Genomic DNA, 16,850 nt, shown 5'->3' on the forward strand with positions numbered 1-16,850 from the left:
GGATCTACTTACTCTAAAATATAACTCAGATAGTTCATTCACTTAATAACTTTTTTTAAAAATGAATTCAAGAAAATCCCATATTGAATTAAAAAATTATAAATTAGTAATTAAGTGTATAAAATTTTATATAAAATTGTAAAATATTGTAAGTACCAACTATAAATTACATACTTATAAATGTCTACTTGAACTAAATTTGGTATACTTGATCATCATCTTAATATTACACAATTCAACGGCTAAATTTATTGAATTCATAACGGTTAAAAATTATTAAGTAGAATAACTCTACAATAGTAACTCATAGAGTGACGCAAAATTTGTTAAAGTTAAGTCAACGAAGCAAGAGATATATATATCACCCGAGAGAAAAATGCTAGAGATGATTTATTTGCCTTGTTTGGTTACCACTTAATGTAGTAGCCTATAGAGATTGATGGCGATCTCTCCCACATCTTTTACAACTCTTCGCAAAGTTGCAAAAAAAAAGGGTGCTTGCTGTGGTACCTTGACTCAATTCAAGGCGTGGTACCCAAAATGAGTTAAATTAGTAGTAAAAAATTATATATCCGTTAAAAGTTCGATTTTATTATATCATAGTAATGTAGTATTCCATTGTTAAAGATGTGAAATTTGTTTGTTGTGTTTTTTAACCTTTGTTATTCCGTCAAATATGGTCATTTGACGCGCATCGGTACCACCATTGTTCATCTTCACTACTCGTCCATTTTTCATTAAAAAGTGAATTCTATGGAATGAAGTTAATTGAAAAGTAAAATAAAATTTGAAAATGTAAAATTTACGTTGAACAACACAGTAATAATCTATTAAATAACTTATTGTGGGTATCACACCCAGAAAAATTTATGCGTACCACAGAATTTACCAAAAAAAAGTGGGAGCATCTGTTTTATTTTGTTACTTTCCAATTTTGTCTTCAGCCACCATTTTTATCAATTTTACAAAAATATATTTTCATAATTTCTTTTTTTTATCCGCATCTATTTCTATCATATAAAAACCTACAAAACTTGCTCATTTTCTCACTTTTTTTCTTTCTACCCATCATCTTCTCTTCTTTCTCTCTACTCATCTTGCTTTTCCTCTCCTAAATCAAAGTGCAAAAGAATCACCACTCATCTAGTTATGCATAATGGGTAAAATGGGAGGGGGGGGGGGGGGGGTTGTCCCTTTATTTGCTGAGTAAGAAAGTAACAATAGAGTTAGAGCTTTATCCCTTTAGTTCACTTTTGGTTGTATCTTGTCTCATAGTTTTAAAATGAAACAAAGAATTAAATTTTTTATGCTGTTTTGATCCTTCATTTTCAAGTAAATGAAAGGTACCCTAAAGCATTTATCTACTACAGAAGAAATATGTATATACTAGAAATTAAACTCGTGCGTTGCACGGGTTTATTTTAAGTTATGTGTCTATTATTTGTAATAATAATATACGTAATATAAAAAGTTATTTAATAGTAGATAATTAAGAATATGATAAATGTAATGAAATGTACACTAATTTTTTAGTATATTAAAGCACATGTTTTATGTTGTTTTAATAGAAATTATTTTCGGTTCATTTAGTGATAATATGTTTCAATAGTAATGCACTCTCAATGATAAGCAAAAGTAGGAAAATATATAATTAGAGTTGAATAATTTAGTCTGTGTTTCTGTAAAATCTTTTATAAAAGCAAAAAGACTTTTATAAAGTGGTATTTATCTCTTGCCTTCATGTTTTTGCCTTGAAAGTAGTACTTTCAGTTGAAACATTGTGAAAAGTGTGCTAATGGAAGTTTAATGTTGAAACATATTCTTAGTAATAAATATAAGAATTATATTATTCATTGTATAATGAGTACTAAATTAGTTAATATGCAGTTTGTAAGAGCATATATTTTTTAACTTAATTAGTTAATATGCAGTTTGTAAGAGCATATATTCGATAAATTTTTAGAGTTTTATAGAAAGAAAAAAATTGTAAAACTTCATAAGCACAATTTACTAACATAAATCGTTCTTCCTAATGAATGTCTATCATAGTGGTTAAAATTAACTCTTTGAATCCTTGACATTTGGTCATTAAGGACCGCACTCTATGATAGACCTTTAACTTTCATCGCACTTGAGTAGAACATGGTTCCCTCAGTAGAGGATACATGTGGTTAAAAAAATTAACACAAATAAATTATAAGGACTTAGTTAAAAAAAAATTTAAACTCGTCTGCTATGATTATAGTGATAATAACGTGTAAAAGTGAAAGTTGGTTAAGAATGATTGTTATTTTTTATCAATTAAGAAATACTGTAGCTATATCGAATATAACTGCATTTAGGAAGTTGATAAAACTCTTCATTGTATACTACATTTTTACCTTATTGTAGATGAGTGCAACAATGATAAACTTTACTGAAGGTTATAAACTCATATTAAATATTATGAAAAGACACATTTTAAGTCAAAATTATCAAACCAAAACTTTTAAAATTAAACTATTTTTACAAATAAATTTAATTAAACTGGTCTATTAATATTTTTTATAATTAATATGAGATGCATAATATATTTGATATATATCCTAATTAAATTAACTTATTTTTAATCTATTTAAATTATTTACTATCATATATGTATTTAAATATAGGAAAATTATTCTGTGATAATTTTAACTATTAATAATTACTTAATAAAAAATTATAAAAATAACAATATTAAGAAAAATTATAAATGATAGCAATATGCATTTAATGTAAAAACTCAAGTGAGCTTTACATATATATATATATAAGTGGTATCAGAGTCGATGGTTGGTGTAACCATGATTACGACTCCTTGTGTCGAAAGCCTTCCTAGCGGTGTGGTTGGGCGACGGGTTTCGTTGACGCGGTGAAAGCGAACGACGGTACAAGGGTGGATATGCTTCCGTGGAGGGGGGCCATGATAATGTGGATGTGACTCGCACTTGAGGGGGAGATTGTTGAGAATTCAAGTGCGGAGTTGTAGTCCCACATTGGTTAAGTTTTGGTGATGAGAAGACTTTATAAGAGATGTGACCCATAAACCTAATGCCTTAAGGTTTTGGGTTAAGATGTGGCGTCGGTATCTCTTGGTGTCTTGCTCCTCGGCCCATGGGCTCCCCTGTCTCCCCCAACATATTTATACTTGAAAATTAAGCATTGAATAATATGGAAGGTCTCCCTAATTTTGGAGAGAGGATGAGTGAGTAATGTGCTCATAAAAAATCAGACTTATCCATATTACTACCGAAAACATTAATTGAATTTAGGAAAAGGAATTGGTGAAGAAAAAATTGACAGATTTTAATTAGTTGAAGGAATTTGCACTTTCAATAACAATGAGAGGTGTTACCATTTACAGTTTTCTAGAATTATCATTCATCATATTATATCATGTGGTTAAGATTGGCTCTCAAAGCTATATGATGCAGATTGACATGTGTAATTAACGTCAAAAAAACAAAAAATTGGCATGTGGTTGTTGTGTTTTTTCAATTATATGTATCTTTATTTGTATTGGGTTGAAGTACCCCTTGTACTTCATTTCAATATTAATAGTCTTGCTTATAAAAAAAAATTTATATTTTTTCAAAAGTTATCTTTCTTTGGCATGTGTAAAGTCAAAAAAATAAAATAGATTGACAAGTTGAATAGAAATTTAATTTGTTCAACCTCATTTTTTAATGCATTTAATACTTATAGCTCAAGTGAGCCTTACATATATATATATATATAGATATCGATAGATATTGTGTTTAAGCTTTCGTTCTTTATTAGCTTAATTATCTTATATCGAGATTAATATCTATAATTGGCTTAAGAACAAATAATTAGGAAGGATATAACTTATTACAGTATCGGCTATTTTTTTGGTATATAGCCCACAAATGCAATGCTTTACTTGGCTGGCTCCCATATTATTATTAGAAACTCCACATCTACTTCTTTTTTCATTTTGGAAATTAAGTAGAGAGTTGTATAAGCAATGATTGGACACCATATACACACAATTTTCACACTGATGGGATGAATTCCTGTGCACATGTTAAAGATTGGAACATTTTCAGTGCTAGGTAATGCCTTCAAGATCTGTTAGATTTTTCCTTAACTGTGCACACTACAAAGTTTGTTTGCCAAATGCCAATAAACTATTCTCCAATCCAAATTAATTATAATGAATAGTTCACAAACCTTTACATTATCTTTTCAAGAGTATTAAATAATACTTTCAACAAACTTTGTTCATAAGATTTGTGAAAATATTATCGTTCGTGCATCAAAGTAAGTATGGAACCTAATAGGTTGGTCTGTGGAGTATGACAGCGTGATATACTTGACAGGTCACGACAAGTTCGAATTCCTCAACCCATAATGAGAAAGGAAAAGAATGGAATAGATATGATATATAATGAATGTGATAATAAGATAGAGAAATGCAGTTTCTAGTGTCTGTCCTATTTGTATGTACAAGTAATAATATCATGTACCATTAGTGAAAAGTAAATCACTATGAGAAGACACTCCTCCCCCTTCCCCACACACCAATTAAAAAGAGAGAAAAGAAGGAACCAAAATATCGCATCTTTGGGGTAGGCTATCTTAAGGGCGCTGTCAGTTCTCCACAATTATCATGGTGATTTTGCAATCCATGTCTTGGAAGAAAACTGAAAAGATAGCACCTTTGTATGTTTGTGTGTTTGAGAGAGGAAGTGAGAAGAGGAGTGAAACGGCTACAGGTTTTAAATTTTTGTAGTTTTCTATAGAAGGTCCCATCATGCTCACAAGTTGTCTAGTTAGTGGGATTAGAACCAAAGAATAGAACATGGTAGCTCCTTCACTATAGCTTCTACTGCAATTAGCATTTAGCAAGGTGTATACCAAATATATTACCAGCATCATTACAGGTCATCACACTATTATACTACTTATCCTTATTACATTGTACAGGCAGTGTGGAGGAATTATTCTATACACAAAAAAGTGGAGCCTAATCTGCTGTTATTTCCCATGTATCAAGATTCCCCAATCTAACTATGGGAACTTGCCTAATATTCAATAACAACAACAAATGTCTTTTCACATTAAGTTAGGTCGACTATTAGTATGTTTGGATTTACATTTAGATCTTCCAGAATCAATTCTGCTACCACAAAAGCTACTAGGAGTAGCTTCTCTCAAAATCAATTCTCTTTCAGACATGAAAATCTAATAATCTACCGTGTATCCAAACATGTTGTGGATCAATTGATTCATATTAAAGATGCGGCAAGTTTTATGTTAGATGCCACAGACCTAACTCAACTTTCCTTCTTTAACCTGGCTTAGGAGCGGCTATGACACGCATCATAGGCGAAGTTAAGTTTGTGCATTTTCTTTTTCTTGGCACAGGAAATAGGGGAGCAGGAAGGTGGTTCTGTCCTTCTATTGTTAGTCATTGTACAAATTTGACTTGTCACAAACCCCTCTCCAATGGAAGTCTTAGAATTGAATTGCCAAAAATTGATGAAAATGAATCCTTGTGATGATCTATTTGATGAGTGTATCTTGTGCTAGGCTTAGACGTGAGGAATGGACTCTACTTTACAGTGAAAAAAAAGGGTGCTTAATGAAAGTGGAGAGGTTGTGAAAAGCTTCTAGTTATCCTCAATTAGTGGAAATCAGGCTGGGCTAATTAGAGAGCACCTTTGTGTGCTAGCAAATAATTTAGCCAATATGTTTCACTTTAAACAAGTGAGAATTTCTTGACAAAACTTATAGGACACCATCACATGAAGTAACCATATATATCAAAAATGCCCTCTTGTGCTCAAAATGATTTTTGCTTGTAAATTATTGTGGCAAACTTTGAAAAAGCATGCTCACCCTCAACACATGTTTGATGAATAGTTTGATTTGTTCCCACTTGGAATCCCTTTAAATTCCCACCCTTTTCAAAACCTTCATGAAAACTTGCTGGCTCAGAAGTGATCTTTACCAGTGGCGGTTTGGTTACTTCCCGGCGAGCCTCAGCCATTATCCTAGCCTAATTCCAAGTGGAGAAGCATAGGATCTAAGTATATTATAGAATGTGCTCCAGAGAATCAGTACCACCACAACATCAATCAAACACCTTTTCCAACTTCTTATATAATGTCATCCTGGGCTTCCATTGAACACTCATCAAGTAAAACACATCAACCAGAGCTTCTATTTCTTCTCCATAAGGTTCCAAAGAACAACAAACACAAAAGATGGTGAAGTTCTCAAAGCAGTTTGAGGGGCAACTCATTCCAGAATGGAAAGAGGCCTTTGTAGATTACTGGCAACTCAAGAAGGACCTCAAAAAATTCCAACCTTTCAACATTACCAACAACACACCCAACAAGCACCAAAGTAGTTCTGTACCTAAGTACATAATTTCATCAATAAGAAACTACTCTTTATTTGGTCATCCACATGGAGAGCATGGACCAATTCAAGTAACTATCTTTTTTAAAGACATAATCAACAGTTTGTGTTAAATGATGTCTGTATATTTGATTGATTCCTGGGAGCTGCTTTGGTCTTTTTCAGGTCCATAGGAAACTTGCTTCATCATCTTGTGTGGGGGACATGTATGAGACAGAACTACTAGAGCAGTTTGCTGACACTGAGGCAGCTAAAGAATTTTTTGCATGTCTGGACCAGCAACTAAACAAGGTGAATAATTTCTATAGAACAAAGGAGAAAGAGTTCATGGAGAGAGGGGATTCCCTGAAAAAACAAATGGACATTCTCCTTAAGCTCAAATCTACATTCAAGGAGCAGCAGAGCAAAGGAGGCTCTTCCCATGGCTCCAAGGAGGACCAATCTATTTCTTGCACATTCTCCAATGGTACATGTTTAATCCTTTATTCTTAATGCAGAAAGTTGATGATTCAATATTCTCAACTTGAATGTTTGCTCTCAATTTTATTGACATTCCAGTTATTTTCTTAAATTAGCATATGGGGGATCACATTTTCTTGTTTGTTAATTTTTATCATATATGCCCTAAAACAAGTGCATGTGGTCACATAATGACACAAGTTAACTATATGCATTTGAATATGAAATCTTCATCATAAGTGAATCACTCTAATTTTTATCATATGGCTAAACAAATTTTTTTTCCCTTATAGAATAGAGGTAAGAAACTAAAAAATAACACACATTTATTGAAAATTAACTTATTTTAGGCAACAATTATCAGTTAAATAAATGTCTGCAAAATATGAAAATTAAAAAATTATCATAAAACTTTTTTTATATTTCTATATTCCTTTCTGCATGAAACTTAGTGTAGGGAACTCATGAGTAATTATTATATGTATCTCAAACTCTGTTCACTGGTACAGAGGAAGACTCTGTTAGGAACAGAGCACAGCAAGAAGAAATGCAGGACATGAGCACAGATGATTTGGAGAAAACTGAAGTGCCATTTTCAGATGAAATTGGGAAATCTATGGAGATGAAAAGAGAAGATGGGAAATTGAGATCACTTTCTGGCCGTACTATCAATTGCCAAGGGAAGAATCTGAGGATAAACATTCCCTTGACAACACCATCTCGAACCTTCTCAGCCATAAGTTACCTTCTTAGAGAAGATTTGCTCAATCAATCATCAAGGAAATGTGGTGGAGAAGTATGCAAGATTCATCTTAACAAAACAAAGCTGCATCATGCTGAAAAGATGATCAAAGGGGGTTTCATTGAACTATACAAAGGACTAGGGTATCTCAAAGTTTACAGGTATAATCCAAAGTTTCTATGGCCACATGTAGTCTTATTCGTTTGATGAACTTAATAAGTTATGAATTATAGATGTATAATCTCATGTTTTCTCCACTGTGTTAATTTGTAGGAACTTGAATATGCTTGCATTTATAAAGATCCTGAAGAAATTTGACAAGGTAATTGAATTCAAGGCTTCAAGTTGATGTGAGAAATGGAGTTTCAATTAGATGTGTATTAACCAATAAAAGTCTGTGGTTTTTTCAGGTCTCTGAGAAAGAAATTCTTCCCATCTATCTCAAAGTTGTTGAGAGTTCCTATTTCAATAGCTCAGACAAGGTAAATCACTAGCACAAACTTAGATGAAAGATTTATGTGATATTAGATCATGCTAAAAGTTTGGCCACCAATTATCGTTTCACCGAAAGATCACCGACAATCTCAAGTGGCCAATAATCCTATATTCATGTCTGCTATACTAGATGATCTCAAATCATGCAAATAAAAATTAGATATTCATGTCTGTCACTTTGCACACAAGTCTTTAACTTGTGAACCAGCTTTGTTTGCTTATTAGTCTCAGAAATGACAGGTGATGAAGTTAGCAGACGAAGTTGAGGAACTATTCATCATAAATTTTGCTGAAGATAATCGAAGAAAGGCCATGAAATACCTTAGGCCAAGCCAGCGTGAAGAATCACATACAGTAACTTTCTTCATTGGTGAGTTACTTCTAACTTTTAACCAAATATTTGGACCTTTTAGTTCCACTTTTTTGTTTTGTCTTTTGTAATCAATCATTTTGGTTGAGACCTTTAAGTTAGTTTGCTTTGTGACCATTAGTATCTTGAGAAAACACAATATGGTACCTGTAACTTTAGAATCACATACACATACTGTAACTTTCTTCATTGGTGAGTTACTTTTAACCAAATATTTGGTCTTTTAATTTCCACTTTTTTGTTTTGTCTTTTGTAATCAATCATTTTGGTTGAGAACTTTAAGCTAGTTTGCTTTGTGACCATTAGTATCTAAAGAAAACACAATATGATACCTTTTGAGCCACTAGGCTCACAAAAGGAATGGTAGTAACTGGTCCACTCTTGGGTGGAAGGGAAGTACAGGTCCCATGCTGCTCTAAATCATATTCAAACTACATATAACCTTATGAAGAATGAATCTAAAATAATATAACACAATTGCCAAACTTTCAAGCAAAAATAATGCAGAATATATAGAAAGTTACTTCAAACATTTAGCTGATTGCTTCAAATAAAATCAGGACTATTTACCGGATGCTTCGTGGCGCTTTTCGCGGGATATGTTATAATGGCTCACATAACCGGCCTGTATGGACGACAACCAAATTCAGTTTACATGGAAACTGTCTACCCTGTGCTTAGGTAAGTAAAACCTGTTTTTTATAGCAGAAAATTTCATTAATATTTGCATTTGGTCATTAATAACTTATAACTTTCTTTATGTATTTTTTTTGCAGCATGTTCAGCCTTGTGTTTCTACATTTCTTTCTCTATGGTTGCAATATTCTTGCATGGAGAAAGACTCGTATAAACTACAACTTCATTTTTGAACTGGCCCCTACTAAGGATCTTAAGTACAGAGATATATTCTTAATTTGTACAATGGCGATGACTGTTGTGGTTGGGGTAATGTTTCTTCATTTGACTCTACTGACGAAAGGGTATCCTTATGACCAAATTCATGACATTCCTGGATATCTTCTTCTGGTAATTATTATTGTTGGATGTTACATTTATGTCTAATTTTCTTTTTATAAGCACATTTATGTCCAATCCTTTGTTAGCTTGGCTGAAATTTTAACATTTTACTACATGTGCAGGTCTTCTTACTAATATTGGTGTGCCCTTTCAACATTTTATACCGGTCAAGCCGATATCGTTTCCTTTGTGTGATAAGGAACATAATTTGGTCACCCCTTTACAAGGTAGTGTTTCCCACTATCATCACTGTAGCACCATGTCATCAGGCACAAAACACAGTGCCAATTTTTTTTCCAAAGAGTACAAATAACTTTTTAAAGAAATTTTTTTAAAAGAAATAAATTGTGGCCATAATCTTACTGGCTTTTCTCTTGTCTCCTTAGGTTGTCATGCTAGACTTTTTCATGGCTGATCAACTTTGTAGTCAGGTAATATTTTGTTGGAAGCTCTTTTTAAGTGAATAGCTAAGTCAAAGATAGAAATTAACAATTATGTAATACTTTTTTTTTTTTGATAGGCACAATTATGTAATACTTAATATCATTACTATAAACTGTGTAGGTGCCAATGCTAAGGAACCTAGAATATGTAGCATGCTATTATATAACTGGGAGCTACAAAACTCAGGACTATGGTTACTGCATGAGGACAAAGCACTACAGAGATCTAGCTTATGCAGTGTCATTTCTACCTTACTATTGGAGGGCTATGCAGGTAATATATTTGATTTATGACTCTGTTGAAGGATATTAAGCCTGTTTGAAGGCGGATGAAAGGGAACTTATTGGAGCTTATCCACTGATTTTTTTAGTAGATAAGCTCCAATAATTACTCTTTGGTCCTTATATAAACCGGATCACTATCAATTAGATAACTTAGAAATGAGCAAAACTGATATATCACTCCATTGATTTGTAGTGTGCTAGAAGATGGTTTGATGAAGGGGAAACAAGCCACCTTGTGAATCTGGGAAAATATGTATCAGCAATGTTAGCAGCAGGTGCTAAAGTGGCTTATGAGAAAGATCCTAGTATTGGATGGCTTTGTCTTGTTGTGATCATGTCTAGTGGAGCAACTGTGTACCAATTGTACTGGGACTTTGTAAAAGACTGGGGTTTGCTTCAAGTGAATTCCAAGAACCCATGGCTCAGGAATGAATTAATGCTTCGCAGAAAAGGCATTTACTACTTCTCAATGGTATACAAACCCAAAAGCTATCAATTATCAGAATTAGCCAAATATTTATCATAATAGTCGTAACATCTTAGTGAAGAGAACAGTGACATTTGCTACTAAGTGTTCAAGATAAAATGCCACAAAGTGGAGAATAAACATATTCTCAAAAGCTATGCTGATAAGGCCATTATACAGGTTACAGTGAGATTCCTAATCTAGATCAAAGAATACAAAAGACAATAATAGTAGAGGATTACATTTCGTTTAAAATATTAAGCCGACATTATTGAAGCAAATCATGATTTCTTTTACAGACTATAAATATGGGCCCTCCACTGTTAAAGCTGATCTTGACCATAAAAAAACTTTGGCAATTTGTGCAGGGATTGAATTTTATTCTGAGGCTTGCTTGGTTACAAACTGTCCTCCATTCAAGATTTGAACATGTTGATTATCGAGTAACGAGCATATTTTTAGCAGCTCTTGAAGTTACCAGAAGAGGGCTGTGGAATTTCTTCAGGTAAATGAGTTGGCAGTCCATTCATTTTCACTTATGATACACCTCACATCCTTCACTCAATACTATTCAAATGCTGTAATGAAACTTTTTTCTTTTTCACCAGATTGGAGAATGAGCATCTAAATAATGTTGGCAAGTTTAGAGCAGTGAAGATAGTACCACTTCCTTTTCATGAAGTGGATGAGGAAGACTAGTAATAATAATAATAAGGCCATTTGGCAGATTTATTATTCTGAGGTAGTGACTAGGGGATGCTTCCAGACAAATATTTCAAGGAGCAGATTAGGTGTCTTTATCTAAGTTGATGTATGATTGATCAACTTGGTTATTTCATTGGGTTGATCATCCTCAATTTGTATACACAATTTTTCATTAACAAGAAATAGAAATCAATGAAAATATGCAGCTTGTAACATCTTCTTATGTGCCTTCTGTTCCATTATTGACCCTCATTCTTTAAAATTTGCAACTAAAGTGTAAAAAGTTAAAAAGCATGCTCTTTTCAAATAAAATAGTTCAGGATGAAAAGTGATAATAGAGACCAATATAATTTTCTAAACAAACTTTACAAGGAATGCGAGTACACACGTTGTTGACACATTGTGCACCAACTAATTATCACTTCATGATTGTCTTAACCCACTTATCATGTAAATTGATCTAAAAAATAAACCAATTGAGTTAAAACTTGAAAGTGTAACAAAAGGAGTATATTACTAACATACCTCTAACTTCAGCAATTATCCATCCATTAAAAAGGCTACCTATAATTTAAGTGTTGGTTGTTGTTGATGACTACCCAGTTCTGCAAGATCAAGACAGAGAGCTATGACCTATTTCCATAGTCTTAAAGCACAAATTAATTAAGCATCAAATTCTCACCTTTGTTGGTTCAGGTCGCACATGTCTAATCCTCCTCAAGTAACGTCTCACGTTCATGAATAGGAAAAACAAATACCACTAGCCACTGGGAGAGCTACCCCCACCATGATATAATGTTCTCGGCTCGATCAGGTCGTCTTTCATGGAAAACACCTAGCAACTTGGTTTTCTTATAGTCATTGCTCAAGAGAAAAGACTAATGCAAGAAATAAGAAGAACAAACCAATCCAATAGCAGAAATCACTCTGATACAGAACCAGAGATGTAGAATGATACAATGGCTAACAGTTAATCTTAACCGTTGGATCATTCATCAACGGTTAAAATTAGCTTTGTTCACTTCACTATATATACTAGGTCAAACTTCACTTGCAAAACAAACCATCAATGGCTGCAAGCAGGGTATGCAGTGTCCCTACCCTGTTCGTTTCTTCTACTCATACTCCCTCCGCAGACAGAAAGTTTCAATCTTTTCGCTCCATCCGCTTCAACCCTCCTTCCATCAGAGTCTCCAGGTTAATTTGGTTAACCCCTTTTCTCCCCTTTTCAATGATTCCATTATAGTTCTCAATTTGGAGTACTCTGGACAATGATTTTGTGTGTAATTGTGAAAAATTGATGCTTTCAGGTCAAGATTTTCTTGTGCTGCAGTGGTGGTACCAAGGCTAGTTAGAGTGCATGGGTTGGTGGGTGATGAATCTGTGGATGCCCCTGAACCTGAATCAGACAATTCTGAAAGGGTTTGTGGCTCTCTGTGTTTGCTTTAAAAGAATACTCATTAGTATTCAAAAATTTATTTTGAAATTTAAAATATTGTTTATCTTTAAAGGTTTAACATATATATTTTTATTTAATAGTTTTAATTTTTTATTAAAGGAGTTAGAAGTCACAGTGGAATAATTTAATTCATAAGAGGGAGTTAAAAGACATGAAAAGAATACATGACATATGGTTATTAAGTCAAAAATGATAAAACAAATTATTCTAAATAAGTCATACAATGAAATATTAGGTGAATAATTGAATTATTCTAAAAAGTTATAGAATTTGGTCTAGTATTGGATAGTCCTAGCTGTTTTTTTTTTAATGTGCATTTTAGTAAGTTGCTTAATTTCAATGTATATTATGGTGTTTACAAAGTGTAACAGTGACTACAATTGTTCTTAGATTTAGTATTTCTTGTTCTTGTTGAATTTGGTTTGAGCTTGCCAAGTTAAAGCATCTTTTGTCATTTTAATGCAAGAACTTTTGTTCACTTTATGTTTTGCCTTTCAAATTTTCAATCTCATGCATGTTAGTTATTAATTCGGTTGCCTACCTAGTCAAATGAGGGTTGTTTGTTGCTGTACCAGTTTGTCTCTCGATTCATTTCCTGATCTAGTAGGGTAAGCAGGGCTTAAATTGCGGCTGCGGCTGCGTTCGAGAATTGTGGATAAATGCCGGTTGATGCGGCTGCAATTGCGGTCGCGATGCCGGTTCGGGTACTCCAAAACCCTTTATATTGCGGTCGAAATTGCAATTGCGGATGCGAGGGCTTGATTATTTTTGTTATTGAATGTCTATTTAGTTCATTTGTAGTTGCATATCTAGAATAAGGAAAGTGTCAATCAGTTTCCTCTGTTATGATATTTCAAAAGCAACTTGTTGGTAGACATCAAGCATTGTCTTCCTTTCAAATATTTGCTTTGTCTTGAGCTCTTTGATGTCAGTATACTAATAATATTTCACATGTGAAGGGTGCTACCATTGACTTAAATCTTCCAAGAAGAAGTTTGCTTGTACAATTTACATGTAACTCGTGTGGTGAAAGAACAGAGCGGCTTGTAAACCGATTAGCTTTTGAAAGGGGTGCCATTTTTGTGCAGGTATCTATTTTTTCTTGATTCCTGTGGTGAATACATATGTTTAATGTGTATGTTCAACAACATTGTTGAAAATCTGGTAGCAATTTTTCCCCTTTTTCTTTTAATGATCCTTTCACAGTTGGCATTTGTGTTGTTATATTTTTAAATCTTTCTATTTGTTTTTATATGGTAATGATAGGAGCTCTCAAACTTAGTAAGAGGGTAGGGGAACAGGGATCTCCCAAAGAGGGAGGGGGGAAGCACATGTAATACAGGACCTGCTGGAACCCTAGTCTGATGTTATATGTTATCGATGACTCTTTTAGAAATATAATATAAAATCATTTGTGTCTCTACCCAAGAACTTATGCTTTTGGGTAGGGGTGTCCATCGGGCGGGTACGGACGGATTCGGTCCGATTTTACCCCACCCGATGAAAACCAACAACACTAAATTCTGGACCGATCTCGACCGCGTAAGCACACGGGTTTGTCGGGTTTCGGGTGAAGCAGTGAAGCGGGCGAGTCGGGTGGGTTTGGTCGGATGCGATGTACAAGTGGCCAGCAACAAAAAGAACAGAGAACCAAACCAAGCAAAGAAGAAAGAAAAAAGGAAGAGCTCTGTCAAAGATCCTGCTCGAGCATGAAGACGAGTGTGCGGGGACGTTAAATCGAGGAAGAACTTCGACGAACTATGAGTAAAGCTCCCTGCGGAGTCTCCTTATGAGGGAGATTGAGAAATGGCCTTCTGGTTTTTTTAATTTTGTGCTTTAATTGTGAGAGAAGTGAGAAAGAAGCTCTTGACATTCAGCTTCACTTGCTGCAACATTTAATTCTTGGATTTTTGTTTTGCTTTCCCTTTCAAATTTAATAATAAACAATATGTTAAAAGTGATAACTGAGGCATTGTTACTGATGGGACAATAGTACAATACATAGCGGGGAAGTAAGAATAGCTAGACGCTAGGCTGACACTATTAAATTATTACTAGTAGTTCTATACACACAAGTTTGGATTTCGTACTATTAAAATATTACTAGTAGCCTGACACAAGTGGGAAAGTTCAACTATTCATGTACATGTGTGTGACGGTCGGTTCGGTTTTCAACGGTAGAAATTTTTGTCACCCGTTTTCGACCGTCTAATCCGTTTGAAACTGACTTTATAAAACCCGACAACCCGTTCAAACTCGACCGTTTCAGTTTTATTTCAAACGGTTTGGTCGGTTTCGGGCGGGTCCGGATCCCATGGACAGCCCTACTTTTGGGACATAATCTTTATGACCAAGTGGTTTAGAGTTCGATCCTTGTTGTTCTAATAAAAAATGAATTTGAACAGAAAGTATGTGGACATGAGCATTAAAATGATACAATACTTTGCCTACAAGATAAGACAGATAAATTATCAGCCTACCCTCTCATCAGATTTGAGATTGGTGCTCATTCAATAACTCTTGGAATGGTTAAATTATTAAATTGTGTATGCAACTGTGTTAAAGTTCATTTGTGTTGATGGTCTTGCGACTGGTTTTATGGTCCTTTTATCTAGTTTTTCCTGAATTTGCTTTTGTTTTTGGAAAACTTAATGATGATAGTCAACCTATTCTGCCATGCATTCTGTTGTTTTTAAGCACATATTTGTAGCATTAGTGTTATGCTGGTACTTATCCTATTGCAAGTAATTGGAAGTTCATCTTACTAGTGTGCAGGATGTCTACAGCATCACAAATTAGTTGACAATCTTGGACTTATAACGGAGTACGACTTTCGGGAGAAGACGAACGTGGACTCAGAAATTGATCAAGTTTGATGTGATCACTCATAACTGTAGACATTTTGTTGAATTTCCTGATTATTTCGATAATTAAAAAAATTCATATCCTTTAATATTTCCGAGCAAAGATCACAGGCAAATAAAAAAAAAAGAATCATAGGTCTAGACTCTAGATTCTCATCATTCAGACCTATACACATGAAATGATTTCAAATTTGGCCAATCAAATAATTGTGAAGAGTGAATCCATGGCCACTGTGAGACAGCTAGCAGCATTAGCCAGTGACAGCTAGCAAAACAGCAATAGCAAGTCCTGCTGTTGCCAATATATGTTTCCCTTTCAGGTGGTTTGATGGGGCACCATTCTGTGGAGTTAAAGAAACATAAGACATGGTCAAAACAATATAATGCTGATGATATATTATTGTAATTTGACATTTCATTAGTTAAAGATATTACCAGATCCAGACTTGGGGATGGTGCTGGTGCTGTGTCAGCATCTGCTGTACTGTCGGTCGGCGGTGCTGGCGGGCTTTTGCTAATAACAGTTGGTGCTGGAGCTGGTGCATGATGTCTTCTGTGCTTGTGTTTGTGTCCTTTTTTCTTGTGCTTGGGGGATACCGGTGCTGGCGCTGGTGCCTCTGTTACGGGTGTTGGTGCCTGTGTTGGTGGTGAAGGAACAGGTGACGGAGTTGGTGCTTGCTTTGGAGGTGCAGTTGCTGGTGCAGGTGTTGGTGTTGCCTTTACCGGTGCAGGGGCTGGCGGTGTTTGGACCGGCGCTGGGGATATCTTTGTTGGTGGTAATGCTGGCACCACTGTGGGAGTTGAGACAGGTGAACTTGTTGGTGGTGCCTTTGGGCTTGAAGCCGGTGCAACTTTGGGAGCTGGGGAAGTCACAGGAGCAGATTTTGGAGCCACAGTGGGTGGTTGTGTTGTGATGGGAGGGGATGCCACCACAGTTGGTGGTTGTGTTGCTGCTACCGGTGGTGTGCCGGAAGATGGGGAAGTTGCAGTTGGTGTTGCAATCGGCAACTTTGCCGGTGCGGTTGCTGGTGCTTGGGCATGGGATTGTAGTGTGCAGCAGAGGGTTACTAAAGCCAATGTCCAGAACATTGTAGCCATTGTAGTTTGGGATTTTGGTGCTGACTAGAGAAAGTT

The 16,850-nt window shown here is 34.8% G+C and overlaps 3 protein-coding genes and 1 long non-coding RNA gene across 6 annotated transcripts; 2 read left to right on the plus strand and 2 right to left on the minus strand.

Moving 5' to 3' along the window:
- Nucleotides 1-5,813: 5,813 nt before the first annotated feature.
- LOC130739617 (phosphate transporter PHO1 homolog 1) lies at nucleotides 5,814-11,608 on the plus strand. The gene is made up of 14 exons (XM_057591964.1): nucleotides 5,814-6,482; nucleotides 6,577-6,877; nucleotides 7,380-7,773; nucleotides 7,886-7,934; nucleotides 8,023-8,094; nucleotides 8,348-8,477; nucleotides 9,038-9,158; nucleotides 9,254-9,503; nucleotides 9,617-9,721; nucleotides 9,881-9,925; nucleotides 10,059-10,211; nucleotides 10,416-10,694; nucleotides 11,057-11,193; nucleotides 11,297-11,608. Exons 1-14 carry the CDS (start codon nucleotides 6,255-6,257, stop codon nucleotides 11,385-11,387), a joined length of 2,355 nt encoding a protein of 784 aa, XP_057447947.1. The 5' UTR covers nucleotides 5,814-6,254; the 3' UTR covers nucleotides 11,388-11,608.
- Nucleotides 8,472-12,215, minus strand: LOC130739620 (uncharacterized). 2 transcript variants are annotated; one of them, XR_009019908.1, is made up of 3 exons: nucleotides 12,076-12,215; nucleotides 11,919-11,998; nucleotides 8,472-9,102 (listed from the first exon to the last, which is right to left on the minus strand). It is a non-coding gene; the product is annotated as an uncharacterized LOC130739620 (long non-coding RNA). The 2 variants fall into 2 exon arrangements; XR_009019907.1 differs by having other exon boundaries at nucleotides 9,037-9,169.
- Nucleotides 11,934-15,811, plus strand: LOC130739619 (uncharacterized). 2 transcript variants are annotated; one of them, XM_057591967.1, is made up of 4 exons: nucleotides 11,934-12,590; nucleotides 12,704-12,815; nucleotides 13,812-13,940; nucleotides 15,628-15,811. In XM_057591967.1, exons 1-4 carry the CDS (start codon nucleotides 12,463-12,465, stop codon nucleotides 15,649-15,651), a joined length of 393 nt encoding a protein of 130 aa, XP_057447950.1. In that variant the 5' UTR covers nucleotides 11,934-12,462; the 3' UTR covers nucleotides 15,652-15,811. The 2 variants fall into 2 exon arrangements, with proteins under 2 accessions (XP_057447950.1, XP_057447949.1); XM_057591966.1 differs by having other exon boundaries at nucleotides 11,937-12,590; nucleotides 15,621-15,811.
- LOC130739618 (lysine-rich arabinogalactan protein 19) lies at nucleotides 15,783-16,814 on the minus strand. Its single transcript, XM_057591965.1, has 2 exons — nucleotides 16,152-16,814; nucleotides 15,783-16,057 (listed from the first exon to the last, which is right to left on the minus strand). The coding sequence occupies exons 1-2, from the start codon at nucleotides 16,812-16,814 to the stop codon at nucleotides 15,968-15,970; spliced, it is 753 nt and encodes a 250-aa protein (XP_057447948.1). The 3' UTR covers nucleotides 15,783-15,967.
- Nucleotides 16,815-16,850: the final 36 nt, after the last annotated feature.

The sequence above is a fragment of the Lotus japonicus genome, chromosome 2 (genome assembly GCF_012489685.1).
Source record: "Lotus japonicus ecotype B-129 chromosome 2, LjGifu_v1.2".
Classification (NCBI taxonomy): domain Eukaryota; kingdom Viridiplantae; phylum Streptophyta; class Magnoliopsida; order Fabales; family Fabaceae; genus Lotus; species Lotus japonicus.

Coding starts and splice junctions, on each gene's coding strand:
- LOC130739617 (XM_057591964.1), top strand. CDS start 6,255: ATGGTGAAGTTCTCAAAGCAGTTTGAGGGGCAACTCATTCCAGAATGG. Junction 6,483..6,576: donor GAGAGCATGGACCAATTCAA/GTAACTATCTTT, acceptor GGTCTTTTTCAG/GTCCATAGGAAACTTGCTTC. Junction 9,926..10,058: donor CTGATCAACTTTGTAGTCAG/GTAATATTTTGT, acceptor TAAACTGTGTAG/GTGCCAATGCTAAGGAACCT.
- LOC130739619 (XM_057591966.1), top strand. CDS start 12,463: ATGGCTGCAAGCAGGGTATGCAGTGTCCCTACCCTGTTCGTTTCTTCT. Junction 12,591..12,703: donor CCTTCCATCAGAGTCTCCAG/GTTAATTTGGTT, acceptor TGATGCTTTCAG/GTCAAGATTTTCTTGTGCTG. Junction 13,941..15,620: donor GGGGTGCCATTTTTGTGCAG/GTATCTATTTTT, acceptor TCATCTTACTAG/TGTGCAGGATGTCTACAGCA.
- LOC130739618 (XM_057591965.1), bottom strand. CDS start 16,814: ATGGCTACAATGTTCTGGACATTGGCTTTAGTAACCCTCTGCTGCACA. Junction 16,058..16,151: donor CATCCCCAAGTCTGGATCTG/GTAATATCTTTA, acceptor TTAACTCCACAG/AATGGTGCCCCATCAAACCA.